General features: G+C 40.3%; 1 protein-coding gene across 1 annotated transcript; it reads right to left on the bottom strand.

Annotated features, from left to right (window-relative positions):
* Positions 1-4,188: 4,188 nt before the first annotated feature.
* On the bottom strand, positions 4,189-13,319 carry chrna9a (cholinergic receptor, nicotinic, alpha 9a). Its single transcript, XM_085163136.1, has 7 exons — positions 11,519-13,319; positions 11,206-11,351; positions 9,769-9,923; positions 9,466-9,646; positions 8,660-9,011; positions 7,716-8,326; positions 4,189-5,375 (listed from the first exon to the last, which is right to left on the bottom strand). The coding sequence occupies exons 1-7, from the start codon at positions 11,562-11,564 to the stop codon at positions 5,205-5,207; spliced, it is 1,662 nt and encodes a 553-aa protein (XP_085019262.1). The 5' UTR covers positions 11,565-13,319; the 3' UTR covers positions 4,189-5,204.
* Between the last annotated feature and the right edge of the window lie 304 nt (positions 13,320-13,623).

Raw genomic sequence — 13,623 nt, 5'->3', positions numbered from 1 at the left:
TCAAGGTAGCACGGAGGGAAGTTAGCCAACTATTGGAGCTGCAGAAAGGTGCGATGAAGAAACTGCCTAAGAAATATAGAAAGCTGTCCATACCTGAGGCCTTGGACACTGCCAAGGAAAGACTTGAAGAGGTACACCAGAGAGATAAAAGGCAAGAGAACCCTCTTCAGTGGCAGGGAAACAATATGAGAACAGGACCACCAAGGCTGGAGACAGAGCATTACTGGAAGAGCATATGGAAGAAGGACGTAACCCATAACAGCAATGCTATCAGTGGGTAGTGGATCTAAGAGCAGACCACAGCAACCTCCCTGAACAAGGTCCAGTAACCATCATAGTGGCGGTCCTCTATAGTGTTCTCTAGACAAGATCAACATGACCCTAAGAGCCTTCATCAGGAATTCAATGGGGATGTGGTGAACAACACTAAAGACCAACTTCAAGCCCATAGCTCAAGTCACAGTCAATGCGGGATCTACCAAGTGGACGCTCTGTCCCCATTGCTGTTCTGCATAAGCTTGAACCCCCCTCAGTGAGATCATTGATAAGACTGGCTAAGGATACCGACTACAGAATGAAGCCATCGTCAGCCACCTCATCTACATGGATGACATCAAGCTGTATGCCAGGAGCGAATGAGACATCAGTTCACTGATCTACACCACAAGGATCTACAGCAACGACATCGGAATGTCATTCAGAAGTGTGTACGCGAGCAGATCCAGAAACAACATCCGACATCCCTGTCCAGAAGAACGCAGTCCTAGAAACAGTAAAGATACTGCGCAGGACCCTCAAGCTGCCAGGCCTCTGGTAGAGAACCCAAACTTGAAATATATATATACACATACACATGACATACATACACATTTCTTCAGAGGACTTTGACATATACTTCTTTTCTGGAGACTTAATCTAACCCAAACTCAGACTACTACTTTACTCACTTTACTTTCAGGTGAACACTGAAACGAAGTCTGAGAACAAGTGTTCAGCTGAAATAAAGTAATTTACATTACTGGAATTCATATTTTGTCTCCAAAACAGAGTTAGGTCAAGACTGTATAAACAGAATAATGGTTCCCACAACATCAGTAATACAAGTGCACTCAAACACAGACACACACAGACGCACAGGGCAGTGGATAAAAGCAGAGTTTTTGGCTGGGAACAGAAGCAGATGGCACAGTTGAAGTCGCAACATCGGTAATGAAGCTGAAATAGCACTCAAGCAATATTTGATCTTTATTAATGGCAATGGGATTTTATTCGAAAAAAGGTTTAAATGAAAGAGATAGAGATAGCAGCACAAAGCAGAGGTCGTGGAGGTGATCATCAGATTATGTCTGTCACTGTTGAGATTTTGTACTTTTTTTGTGCTTTTGGCAGGGTAAGACATGCAAAGGAATTAGGTCTCTTTGTGGAAATGAAAGTGTTTACACATGTGTTTACGCATTAACTCCCTGTTGCAGGTAATGGTCAAATCAAAGAAGACAGTTTAAAGGCCACAGCATATTGTAGTAATTAATAATAGTAATTATTGTGCCAGCAAACACGTGAATGGAAAACATTTAACACAAAGTGTTAGTGCTGTTATTGTACACAGTGGTGAGTTCCAGCATTCACAAAGCTGCATTCAGTCTCATCTCTTGTCCCTGTGCTGTCTCTCTGCAGAGATCCTAACACTTACTGTCAAACTGCTTTTTCATCTTTGGGATTTCCTTGTCGCAATTTTCTCGTTCTCTTCACAGGTTGTCCTCCAGTTGTCTCTTGGGGCTTTCTTCACTAACTTTTTGTTGCTCAAACTTTATTTTGATGGGTTTTACTTCATCCTCGAAGGCCTCAGTTCTCAGCTTTTCCATCGTCTGCTTTTCCATCTGCATGTCCATTTCTTTGTGAATTTTCTTCCTCTGATCTGTGAGTCCATCATCCATTTGCTTTTTCCCCTCTTCTCCTCTGAACTCTGGACAAATGAATTTAAGTATCCTTTCTCTTTCTACTCCACCTGCTCCTCAAACATGTTGGTAACTTTGTGAGGTCTTATCAGTCAAGTCTTACTCAGAACTTCAGTCAACTGCTTCTCTTGTATCTTCTCCTTTCTGTCATTTTCCTCAGGCTCTCCCCTAAAATCCTCCCCTTTTCTCTTACCAGTTTCTGCTTCCTCTGATTTTTGCTGAACCATCTCTAAATTTCTCTCATAGTGCTAATTTGTTAAATTCTGCTGCTCCTAGTTCTTATGCAATACCCACTTCTCCAGCTGTAGGTGATGAGCTACATCTTCATCCATTTTATAGCAATTTCCTGTGATTTTGTGCTTTTTTTTTAATTACCTTGCTTCATAATATCTAACAAGCAAAAGGACTTCCAGAACCTGTTCTTTTCTACAACATAGTACTTTCCATCTCTTGTGGCCAGCAGCTCAGCCAGATTCCTGCTCCACCTATCACACCCCGTTCATGGATGTGCACCACCAAGAAATGTCTATTAGTTCTGTCTCACTTCCTCTTTTTCCTCCTATCTAGGAAGTATAAGAGGCTAATACATCTTTCTTCTTCCACTTTCTTCTTCACTTTTTGTGAACAAGGAAGGAAAAAGCAAAGTGCAAAACGGATGAATGACATGAATTATTGTTTATCCTCATTATTCTCCTAAAACACTGTAGTTCTGTAGATATCTCGGTAGGTATGTCAGACCATATGGTCCCTCTGGACTCTAACCGTCATTACTGCTTTTTTTCTCATGATTGAAGAAAGTTTGTATATCTGAAGCACTCGGCTCAGCAGGCCTCTGCTCTGAGAAAACACAGTCCAGAAAGAAGCAGCCTGATAATGCAGATACAAGCAGTTTGTGAAGAGGTTGGGAGGAGTGTTGTCAACAGGATAGTAATGTGATATTTATTTATGTATTTGTTATTTAGGTACCAGGGGTCAAAAATGAGTTGTTATTCTGTCCTTGTTGAGGTCAAACAATCCAAAGAAACAGACTGAAGCAGACACATCTGCACAAGAATGTCTATAAGTGTTTGCAATAACTTTGTGTTGCATCTCTTGGCGAGAGGAAATTATCAGCTAAATGTTGTCCTTCGTGTTGCTTTCATAGCACACTGCTAACTGTAGGCTAACGCAGTATTTCTTTTTCCAAACTCCACTAGATGGAAGCAAAGATTAGTTCTTCTCATAAGAGCCTGACAGCGATGTCTTTGTGACAGCAATGACAAGGAGGACAGTAGACTTTTTTGTTTTTTAAAGATTATGCAACAATTGATTGTTTGTTTTTTTTATTATTGATGTAATTTTTTTAAAATACTGCAGAAAGAAAATCATTTAGTCAGCTATGAAGGAATTTATTTGGTGTCTGAAAATGGGAAGATAAATAATAATGAACTTCAACTTAAGCCTGCAATAAACTTTATTACTTCCTATTACTAATATTTCCTTCCCATTCGAAAAAGATTTAAAGAACAATGTGCTTTTTTGTTCTTGTTTTTGTTTTGTGTTTTTTATTTAGGAACATGAGAGCCAGTCAGTTGCATTAATGCTTTTGCTATCCAGGAACTGTCTACACACTCCGGCCACATTAGGATGATCATTGTCCTTCAGAAGGAACCAGAGGCCCACTGAACGAGCCCAACCTCTGACTGTTGCCCAAAAATGTGAAAGTCTGTGTAAGATTTCAAGGATTTCCCTCCCCAGACCTTCACCCACTGCCAAACCAGTCATGTTGGATCATGCTGCATGCAGTATTACATTTACTACGTGTCTCCAGACTCTATCAAGTATGTCACATGTGCTCAGTGTGAACCTGCTGACATCTGTGAAGAGGGCAGGCACAAGAGTTGGACCTGCTTGTTCTGGTGTTCTCTGGTGAATGCTGATTGATCTGCATGGGGCACTGTTGTGACCACAGTTCCCACTAAAGGACACTGAGTGTGTGTGTTTGTGTTTTATATGCTTGTCTACCTGATTTTAATGAGTACTGACTTATAGAAAAAGTGCTAATACATTAATTTATGATTCTATCCTCTGTTTTTACCTCTTGTACTGTTAAAGTATCTGTGGGACACTTGGTTATGCAAGTTCATTCATTAATTCATTCAGTCAGTAACTGACTCGTCTCTAATTTGACCTAATCTGCCCTCCAGAGGCTCTTTTCTGAATTGAAACATTTAAATAAAATAAACCAGGTTCATTCAGTTGCCTGCCCTCTACAGTCCAAACAGACTGCTAATCATCAAAAAACAGGTGAGGGAAAATGACTGTTTGTGATATGGATAAGATACATTGTTAAGTTTATAAACTGCATTTTATATATTTAAAAAAAGGACAATAAGAAGGGGACAGTATTCACACACACACCAAATAAGATTTAAACCACCACAAACTGAGCAACAATCATTTTTAATAACACAATATCAAAGGTTTATTTTTAATTGTGCCATTGAGCAAAGTGTAAATTAGCAATAAGGTAGAGTGCATCACCCTTTATTGTGAAAAAGTATCACTAAGGTCAGATAGTGTGTTAAAAGTCTTTGTGAGGAGGTAAATGTTCACCTTTCCTTTTCTCTTCAAGTATGGAGAACTTGTAAACCAATGTCAGTTTCATGTGGCTTTAACAGCATTAACTTACACGATCTACCAGTGATAGTGTCTATAAGGACAAATGTGATTCATCATAGGCTGTGTCATCGACATTTACACTGTTTCAAAAGTATTTCAGGTTTTCCTCTTGGTGCTCCCTCCCACATCGTAGCCAACTCTGGAAAATAGCATCCTCTGGTTGCTTAAAACGTAAGGCAAGAAATGTAATGCCTATAGCTGGATGTTTGGCTGTTAGCTCATCAATAATAGAGTCCATGCATGTTCAAGGCAAGGCCTGGATTGTCTTACTGCTCCACTGCTCTGTGACACATGCAAACAGATCTTACATAAACTAACCGAGAGGCTTTCCGTGCACACGCGTGGTTAAATGGATGATTTGTGTGCAGTGACCTCATCTTTTTTACGTCAAAACAAAACAAAAACCCCAGACAAACACTCACATACATGCACACAAACACACACACACACACACACACACACAATACTGACATGAAAGACGGTTTTCTTGCAGACAAAATAGTCTTCATTTGTCTCACGTTGCATTAAAGTCGAACAGAGGTGTAACAAGACTGGAGGTTTAGTGTTGATGAAAAGTAGAAGAAGCTATCAAGACGCCTTGGCAATGATGAGAATGCTCATGAGGAAGACCATGACGAAAAAGATCCACATAAAAAACCGATCCATCACCTTGGCAACCTTCTTCCACTCTGCTACCTTGATGCACGTGGCTCTCTGTTCACGGAAACAGTTTGCAATGTACTCGATGTTCTTAACCACCTGAAGAAAGGACAGATGGACACTTAAAGGTTATTTATATAACATCCAGAAAGCCATTGCTGCTAATGACACTTGTGGCCATTAGACAAACTGCAGTCTATACGTTTCTAGAATTTACATGACAGCAAGAGGTTCATACCAGACCGTTCAGCGCTGTTATGTTGCAGTGTTGCATTTGCTGTATGTCCTTTATGCTTTAACACAAGCAAGCCATCTTGAAATGCTTTCAGACACTTAGTTTGAAACATCGTCTAAATTTAATTTAATTTCAAATGACACCAGGACATGAGAATACATCACCAGTGAAGTCTAATAAAAACACTTTTACAAATTGCTGGCTTTCCCCCAAATAAGGTTTTTAAAAAGATTTTTCCCTGGAAGTTTTACTACCATCAGTGATGTCAGGTGAGTCCAGTGTCTCCTCCTTATAATCTTCCTCATTTCCCCCCCTTTTCTGTGGGAAACAGTTTCTTGCTTTGTACCATTGCTTTTATTTATTCTTGGATAAACACACAGTCGGACTCAACACTTAAGTTGCACCATGGCTTACGTTGGCCGATGAAGCATTTTGGTGTGCATATGGATAAAAAAAGGTTTGCAAGCTATTTATAACTTTGCTGATAAATTAATTTACTGATTAAGCCATTTAAAATGATCCAGATTACCAGCCATGGTAGCCCTGAGAGTCTGAATAAATTAGTTTATTCGCACTACATTCGATAGTTAGGCAGGCTAAAATTACCTAACATTAGCAAGAAGAAAGCTTGGGGTCGGCTTTTTCTCTTGAGGTTGTCCTATTTGGTTTTCTTCTGCCTCATGTTAGCCAGTGTTAGCAACAATTCCAAGTGTTAAAGTGGACTGGAACTATCCGGTTATCCTATCCGGCCCTCTTGTCAGATGCTTTCAAAAAGCCAAAGTTGTGTTAGCAGCATGATGAGTTTGTTTCTGTCCTGGATGCAGTTTTCCACTTTACCATTTATTTCGTCCTTTTGTGCAATAATAATAAAATAAATGTCCATATCTACGCTCTAGACTGTCGCTATTTTCCTCCTCTGAATTGCAAACTGAAATCAGTTGATTGTAGTACGAGTGAAAGAACCAACAACGGGATCGATAGGTAGACGTGCTAACAATTTTAAGAATTCGGACTATTTCTACAGAAACCGGTTCCCTAATGCTGTAGTCTGGTGCTGCTTCCTCCTGATAGCAGAGATGCTTGCTTAATATAAAGAAAATAATATCATTCCAATTCCCACTTACACCCTCAACATATTTTTTTTTCTTTCTCAGCACTGTGTTTCTAAATCACGCATGATTTTTTAAAAATCAGATCAATGCGTCATCCATGAAAATACTGGGAGGTTTAGTACAGATTAATACTGGATAAACTGGTTAGTTTGCAGTACTGTAGTGAAGTTTACAGTGATGCAATATGTTAGACTGGTGCAGGGTAGTCTGTGGCGTTCATTGTCAGTGTACGGTTACATCAAGACATCAATTTATATTTAAGCTGATCAGCTTATATATTGTTCAGTTCAGTTAAATCCCAAAAGATCAGTAAGCTTCAGATCAGCAGGAACAGAGTGTTAATGGTCTATATGCAAAGAAAACCAATCTACTGGAACTCACAATACAAGCTTTTATAGATCACTCAGAAGTAGCTTGAAATTTCCAGGTATTTAACCCCAAACTTTTAGATAATATCTAAAAAAAATTTACTTTGATCTAAATCTTCCTGGCATTTTCTTTCCAGTGGCAGAAATAAGCTTCTAAAGTTTTGTGTGTCTATATCTAGGTGGTTTTCTGAGGTTGCACAACTAAACCAGATATTAGGGTTTCCCCTATCTGACAAAGCACAGTTTAACCCGTGGCCAACACAAATGGATTTCTGACTTGTCAACATAGCAGCTAGCTCACTAATCTTAGTTTGTTTCCTCGCTAACATTTTTAAAGAAAAATCCTCATTAATTGATTACTCATTGGTTTCTGTCCTTATCTGGAGTTTCTTTTAGAGTTTATGCTGTGATGAAACAAACTGTTTTGTGGTTTGTACATTTCCTTGTTCCTTGCCAGCTATTGTTCTGTAATGGCAAATGGGCAGAAGAGAGACACTGAGGGAGGGATCATTAAAATGAAAATAACTCCATATTGATTTGCTCTGAAAATCCTTCCCCATTCACCAAGTTCACAGGCTGTAAGGGGCAACCCAAAGACATGGAGAAGATGTCATTTTACCACTCACACACTGGCAATAAAAAATATTAAACATATAAAAGTCCTACATATTGCTTCTAAATGAATATTAGTTGCATTTAAAAGTAGTAAAGCATGAAGTGTCACCTGTTTATGTTGGATACAGGGGCAGCAGCAGGGACAGGCAGGGACTTGAATCTTCTCTGAGGAATAGAGGATCTGCTCCTTAAACCCCCCGTTCAGGTGTTGGAGGTGCAGTGGATGCCGAGGAGCCTGGTAATCTAGTTCATCCCTCCTGATGTGGTGGTAACGCTGAGTGGGCTCATGCTTTGCGTCACCCCTCTCCAGCCTGGAAGCGTGGTTGTTATGGTTGTTGTAATGGTGATGCCTGCTGTTGGTGTTGCCATTTGCTTGTCTTTTGTGATGGTTTTTGTGATGATGTACGCCGTTCCCATTGCTATATTTGTTTGGATCACTGTCAGTATAGTAGAAGCCATCATGGAAGCGGTCGTCATGGTAGCAGCTCTTATCACCCATTGGTTCCTCTGGGTAGAGCGGGGTCCTCTCGCTTTCTGGCGTGGTGCAGTTCTCCCCAACTTCATAGACAAAGAAGATTTTTGACATGTAGTCAATGATGAGCACCTTAGCCCAGTAAGGGACTGGTTTGGCTTCAGCACCGCAGAAATGAATGTTCATAATGAAGATGGTGAGAGAAGTGGAGGCTGTGATCATAGTCATGGTGGCAATGTAGTACTTCCCTAAAAAGGAAGATAGAAGAAATTACAGATTTATAAATAGAGTCAGACACAATCTATCTATTAAAAAGTCTGTAAAAATAATAAATACATAGGGTCAAGTGTATGGGTAGCTTAAAAGTAGGTAATACTGGTTTATTTATCTTGAGATACCATGCAAAATTTTAATATATAATCACAAGACTAAGTAACCAGTGGGGCCCCAATTTATGTGTAAAATCGGTCAAAATTTTGACCTTGTGCTTCATATTTTTGAATGAATTTTTATGCATTTTTATTATGCCTGTTTTTATTATGACTTTCTACAGTTTCCATACTTCCATAAATAATTCAGACCTATGTAGGGCATGCTTTCTGCAGGAGGCATGCTCTCAGCCACCAACAACTGGAACACAGTGAGCGCCAGCAGAACCGTCACCCCCAAGGAAACTTTCTCCCCCGAGTCGGCTGGAAGGTAGAAGCCCAGCGGGGCCAGGAAGGATATGAGGAAGCAGGGGAGGAGCAAGTTGAAGATGTAGAAGGAGGAGCGCCTCTTCAGGAGCAGGGTGTAGGTGATTTCAGTGTAAGGATCGGAACAGCAGCCATACATCATGACGTTTCTAACCGCTGGCATGCCGTGACACTCCCACTCCACATTCTCCACAAAGTCAGACAGGTCCCCGCTGTCCATGCCCAAACTGATGTCCACCTGTGCGGAGACCATACAAGAGCATGATTTAAAGATGTCAGTGAAATATGTACAAACAAGTAGAACTACGATGATGAAATCATGTTAAAACCAAGAAAATGAACATTTAAATCACAAAAAAACAACACCCACCACAATAACTTAAACCCAGTGTTGCAACTTAGAAAATCATTCCACCCTGGAAAACAACAGTTCAAAGAAAAGCTCAAAATTCCCACAATGAGTGTATTTAAACTTCTACCACAACTGTATGGAGAAATAAGCTCCTTAAACATCTACTTTAGCACATTTTGCTGTTCATCTGTTCACTCAGTAGTGTCCATGAGTGTTTCCATACTTTCTATCACTGAGTTCAGCAGTGAGAACATACTGATAAATATTTAAGACGCGATGTGTTTGTCAGCCATATATCTGTCGCCTTCTAGCTCTGCATGCTCCTTGTGTGCAGACACACCTGGTTTCCATTGTAGGTCCAGGAGCCAAATGTGAGATTGCATTGCTGCCAGTCAAAGGGGAAGTAGGAGACGTCCACCACACACGAGCTCTTTGTGATGGCTGGAGAGTCCCAGATGATCTCTCCATTGTAACGCAGCTTCACGTTAGTGTTGGATGGGCCTGACGACTCCTCATCTGCTCTATGTGGACAAAAACAGAAAGAATGCGTGAGCTCGATCAGATGCACCTTTTCCATTTGATTAACTATAAAAGTATGATTCCTCATCTTCTTTCTGTTCTTCTGTCTTTGTTTGTTACTGACTTGTTATAGAGGACAATGTCGGGCTTCCAAACCAGGTCACTGGGGATGTTGATCATTTCAAGGTCATCATATTCCTCCTTGTCCCACTTCAGGTAGGCATCGTGCCAGACCTGCCTGATCCACAGGTATGTGGTTAACACCTGATTCCTCTCATCCTAAACACACACGAACATAGACACAGTGACAGTGCCCCGATTTATGGCTCCCACAAACGGAGCACACTTGAAGACTCCTACTTTATACTACATTATCCTGAGTGTGATCCTCACAGTACACCGAAAGGCTGTATGCTGAAACCCATCTTTATCTGTAGCTCTGAAGATGTGACCACTGGGAGTAAAAAACGCTCTGTGAAAACAGCCTCTTGGTCAGATCTGAGAAGAGGCCTACAAAGGTTAAATGATCTGGGTTTCCCAGCTAGTGCTTTTAGAAATGTAAATTTGGTACTGAATGCTTAAGTTTCAAACTGGAGGCGTGGAGTTTCATAACAGCCAGTGAGGGTGTAACACAGCAGGCTGCAGGGTGGCTTAAAGGGGACTAAGTGTGGGAACCATGGAGTTTGGTGGGTGCTTGGCATTTGGAAATCGCAAATTCTTCAAATTAGCATAAATATGAATATATCTTTATTCAGTTGCAACATTGCTTATCTTCATTATGACAACTGCAGAGCATCCTCAGCACTAAAATATACACGACTGTGTAGAGTTATTACCACTGTACAATAAATCATCTGAAACATGTTACAGGAAAATGTGACTGTCAGCTGCTGCTTAGATTTCTTATCTTTACAGCTCAGATTGTCATCAGATTGATGTAAAATGTTACCGCATTATTTGTTTTTTATTACACACCATCTTAACCCTTAACACCTACTGAAGCATATTATTTCTGGGTTTTTAGGACTTTTGCATCATCAGTGGGATTTTTTTTACTCCTCTGAAAATCCAAAATAAATTGCATAATACATCTTTAAGCAATACATTTGAGGGGGGAAAGCCAGATGTAGAAAATATGACACAAATTAAAACTCATATATTTAATTTTTTATTTAAATTGTCTGCAATGGTTTCATTGTCCATGCTTTAAAGGGTTAACCTTGGCATAATGCCAGTCCGGATTTTATTGCAAAAACTGTGCATGTCACTGTTAAAATGTTGAACCGGTGTGGCCAAGCAGTGGTCAAATCCACACAATGTTTCTTCTAATTTAGCAGTCATCTCACAGTTTGAAAAGGGAACAAATACACCTCGCTATTGTTAAATGTAATTAAATTTTTTTTAAAAACTACAAAATACCTTAATTTTTTTTCCACATTATATATTCTCCTGCAGGCTTTTAAAGAAATGATGGCTTGGATTTGGACATACGCGTCCCAGACTCGTATTGAAAAGTTTAAGTAACATAAGGGGGCGTCCACAAACGTTCCTCTCTACTCACCATATCTTTGATCTGTGACAGAGTGATCTGCAGGGAGACATTGAGGGCTTTGTCTGTGTCCTCTACGGGTCTCAGAGCATTGGAGTAGTTCTCCATCAGGTCGTTTAGAAGTTTATGGGCATAATGACCCTGAGCACAATGGGACACTGAGGAGCAGCACACAGAAAGAGAATGGAAGGCTGCACTAAACAGAGAGAAGGAAACTACAGAGGATGAAGAGTAACAAATCTAACTTGGCTTTTTAAAGCAAACTCAGCAGTGCAACAGTTAGTGACAGCTGCGGCATCAAAATGAGCCATCATGAAGAACTGACCTCGCACCAAAAGGCCGATCCAAACCATCAGCGATGCCTTCCTCATTCTTAACCGGTCACAGGCCCAAGGATCAATTATTCAGCAAAGCAGTCGCCGGGACAGCCTGTGTCCTAATCCTGCGTCACTCGATTCTGATCTCCATTCTCCCTCGCTGAAGCTGAGCCAGCCGAGACCACAGAAAATTCTCGAAATCTTACATCCTGTCAGAAGCTCTCAATGCTTCGCTAGTTGTTAGTCGCAGTTCGTCTCTGTCACTGTCTCTCTCTGTGTGTAATCGCTACTGGAACAGGACCTGGAGCTATCACACACACATGCACACACAATCACACATGCATGCACACACAACTACACAAACACTCAAACACAGGTACAGGTGCAGTATCACATAGCACACATGCACTGGGTGAAATGCGATGCCTGCAGCCCCATCCACTTCTGTACATGACCACAACCAGCTGTATGACACACACACTCATGCACACACACACACACACACTGAACCCTACTGTGTTACACAGCTAATGACAAATGTCAGTCACACACATTCAGTGCATCTCAGTGACACTTTCTTGCCCATGTTCATGTCATTTAACAGGAACACTGAGGATGACAATGAATTTTACACAGATCTGGGTCTCACTCTGTAAACAGGAATTTAATAACATGGCAACAGATCAGCCACTGAGAGCAGATTTCATCTTCAGCTGTTGAGGAATCTACACCTAATAGATCTCTGTAATACCACCCAACAGTTGTGGCGTCTTTAACACTTATACTAAAGTACTGCTTCCATGTTTGCTTGAATCTGACAAACTCATTCTGTTCTCTGATCTTCTTGTTTTCTGTACTTATACAATATATAAATACAAAATACAAACCGAGTTTATTTAAAACATAGTCCAAAAAGTGAAATTATGATCATGTATTCAGAAATACAACAATACAGTAAGAAAAAATGGAAAGAAAGGTATTAAACAAGCATATTCATTGGAAGAAAATGTAAAAACAAAACAGAAAACCTGTAAAATCTTAGAGTCTGCATCGATGAAACAGAAAACAAAAGCCTCCGCATCAGTAAAAAGATGCTTAAAAAGTGATTATTGTCTAAGGAAATGAAACGTGAAGCTAACTTTCATTTTTCGCACAGCGTAAAGATCCTAAAGTTAGCAGAGCTGTAGGTTATGTAAATGTGAAGCAGAGCAGATCTTAAAGAGAACAAGAAATGCCAATCAGCTTTATTCACAAAAGTCTAAAACTTCAGCGCTTGTTCAGTGATGCAGAAAATTAGAACAGGTTTCAGAACTCTCTCTAGCTACAGAATGCAGAAGCACTTATCTGTTTATTCTGAAATACACATAAACTTAACTTTGGAAATCAACATAAATCATTTCATTTGAACTTTGTGCTAATTTGTGCACACACAAGATAAACATTATTAATATAATAGCAAAAACAGAAGCTCACATTTCAAAGTATTTATTTAATTTACATCAGCGCACCGGTTACGTCCGGTTAAGTCCAATACTGGTTAAAAACGGATCCTTGTGTCCTGGAGTAAACGAATACTTCTGAATGATGGGAAAGATGGATTAAGGGATCACACGTCAGTGAGAAATGTTACTGACACAGTGTTACTGTCTTATTCTGCAGAGAACTGTGCATGGTGATGTGATGTGTTACTGTGTCACTCAGTTTCTGTGGTACTGAGCTCGTATAGGACAGGTGTTTCCTGTGTGTGCATGTGTACGTGCATGCGTGTGTGTGTGTGTCTGTGAGGAAGGAACGTGTGAAATAGAAGACTTAGAGTTTGAGAAAGTCAGCTTTTTAAACCATTCCTTATCTTCATTTCAATGTTTGGTTCACTGTGTGCTGCCGGTACGTGCTGTGTGTGCGTGCGTGCGTGCGTGCGTGTGTGTGTGTGTGTGTGTGTGTGTGTGTGTGTGTGTGTGTTTGTATGAGAGCAAAAGAGAGAAAAGGGGGAGATAAAGACAAAGACATGGGCACAGAAAACTCAAAGAGCAATGGTTTGGCCCTAACTGAGGAAAATATGTTTAAACTGATTATCGCCCTCCCACAATAATGAGCAGATTCTGGAAAACTGACC

This window comes from Neolamprologus multifasciatus, chromosome 6, assembly GCF_963576455.1.
Source record: "Neolamprologus multifasciatus chromosome 6, fNeoMul1.2, whole genome shotgun sequence".
Lineage (NCBI taxonomy): Eukaryota > Metazoa > Chordata > Actinopteri > Cichliformes > Cichlidae > Neolamprologus > Neolamprologus multifasciatus.
Note: the sequence above shows the minus strand (reverse complement) of the source record. Positions and strands in the feature narration are given on the sequence as shown.

Coding starts and splice junctions, on each gene's coding strand:
- chrna9a (XM_085163136.1), bottom strand. CDS start 11,564: ATGAGGAAGGCATCGCTGATGGTTTGGATCGGCCTTTTGGTGCGAG. Junction 9,647..9,768: donor GACATTGTCCTCTATAACAA/GTCAGTAACAAA, acceptor TTGTCCACATAG/AGCAGATGAGGAGTCGTCAG. Junction 5,376..7,715: donor CCTGTATCCAACATAAACAG/GTGACACTTCAT, acceptor TCCTTTCTTCAG/GTGGTTAAGAACATCGAGTA.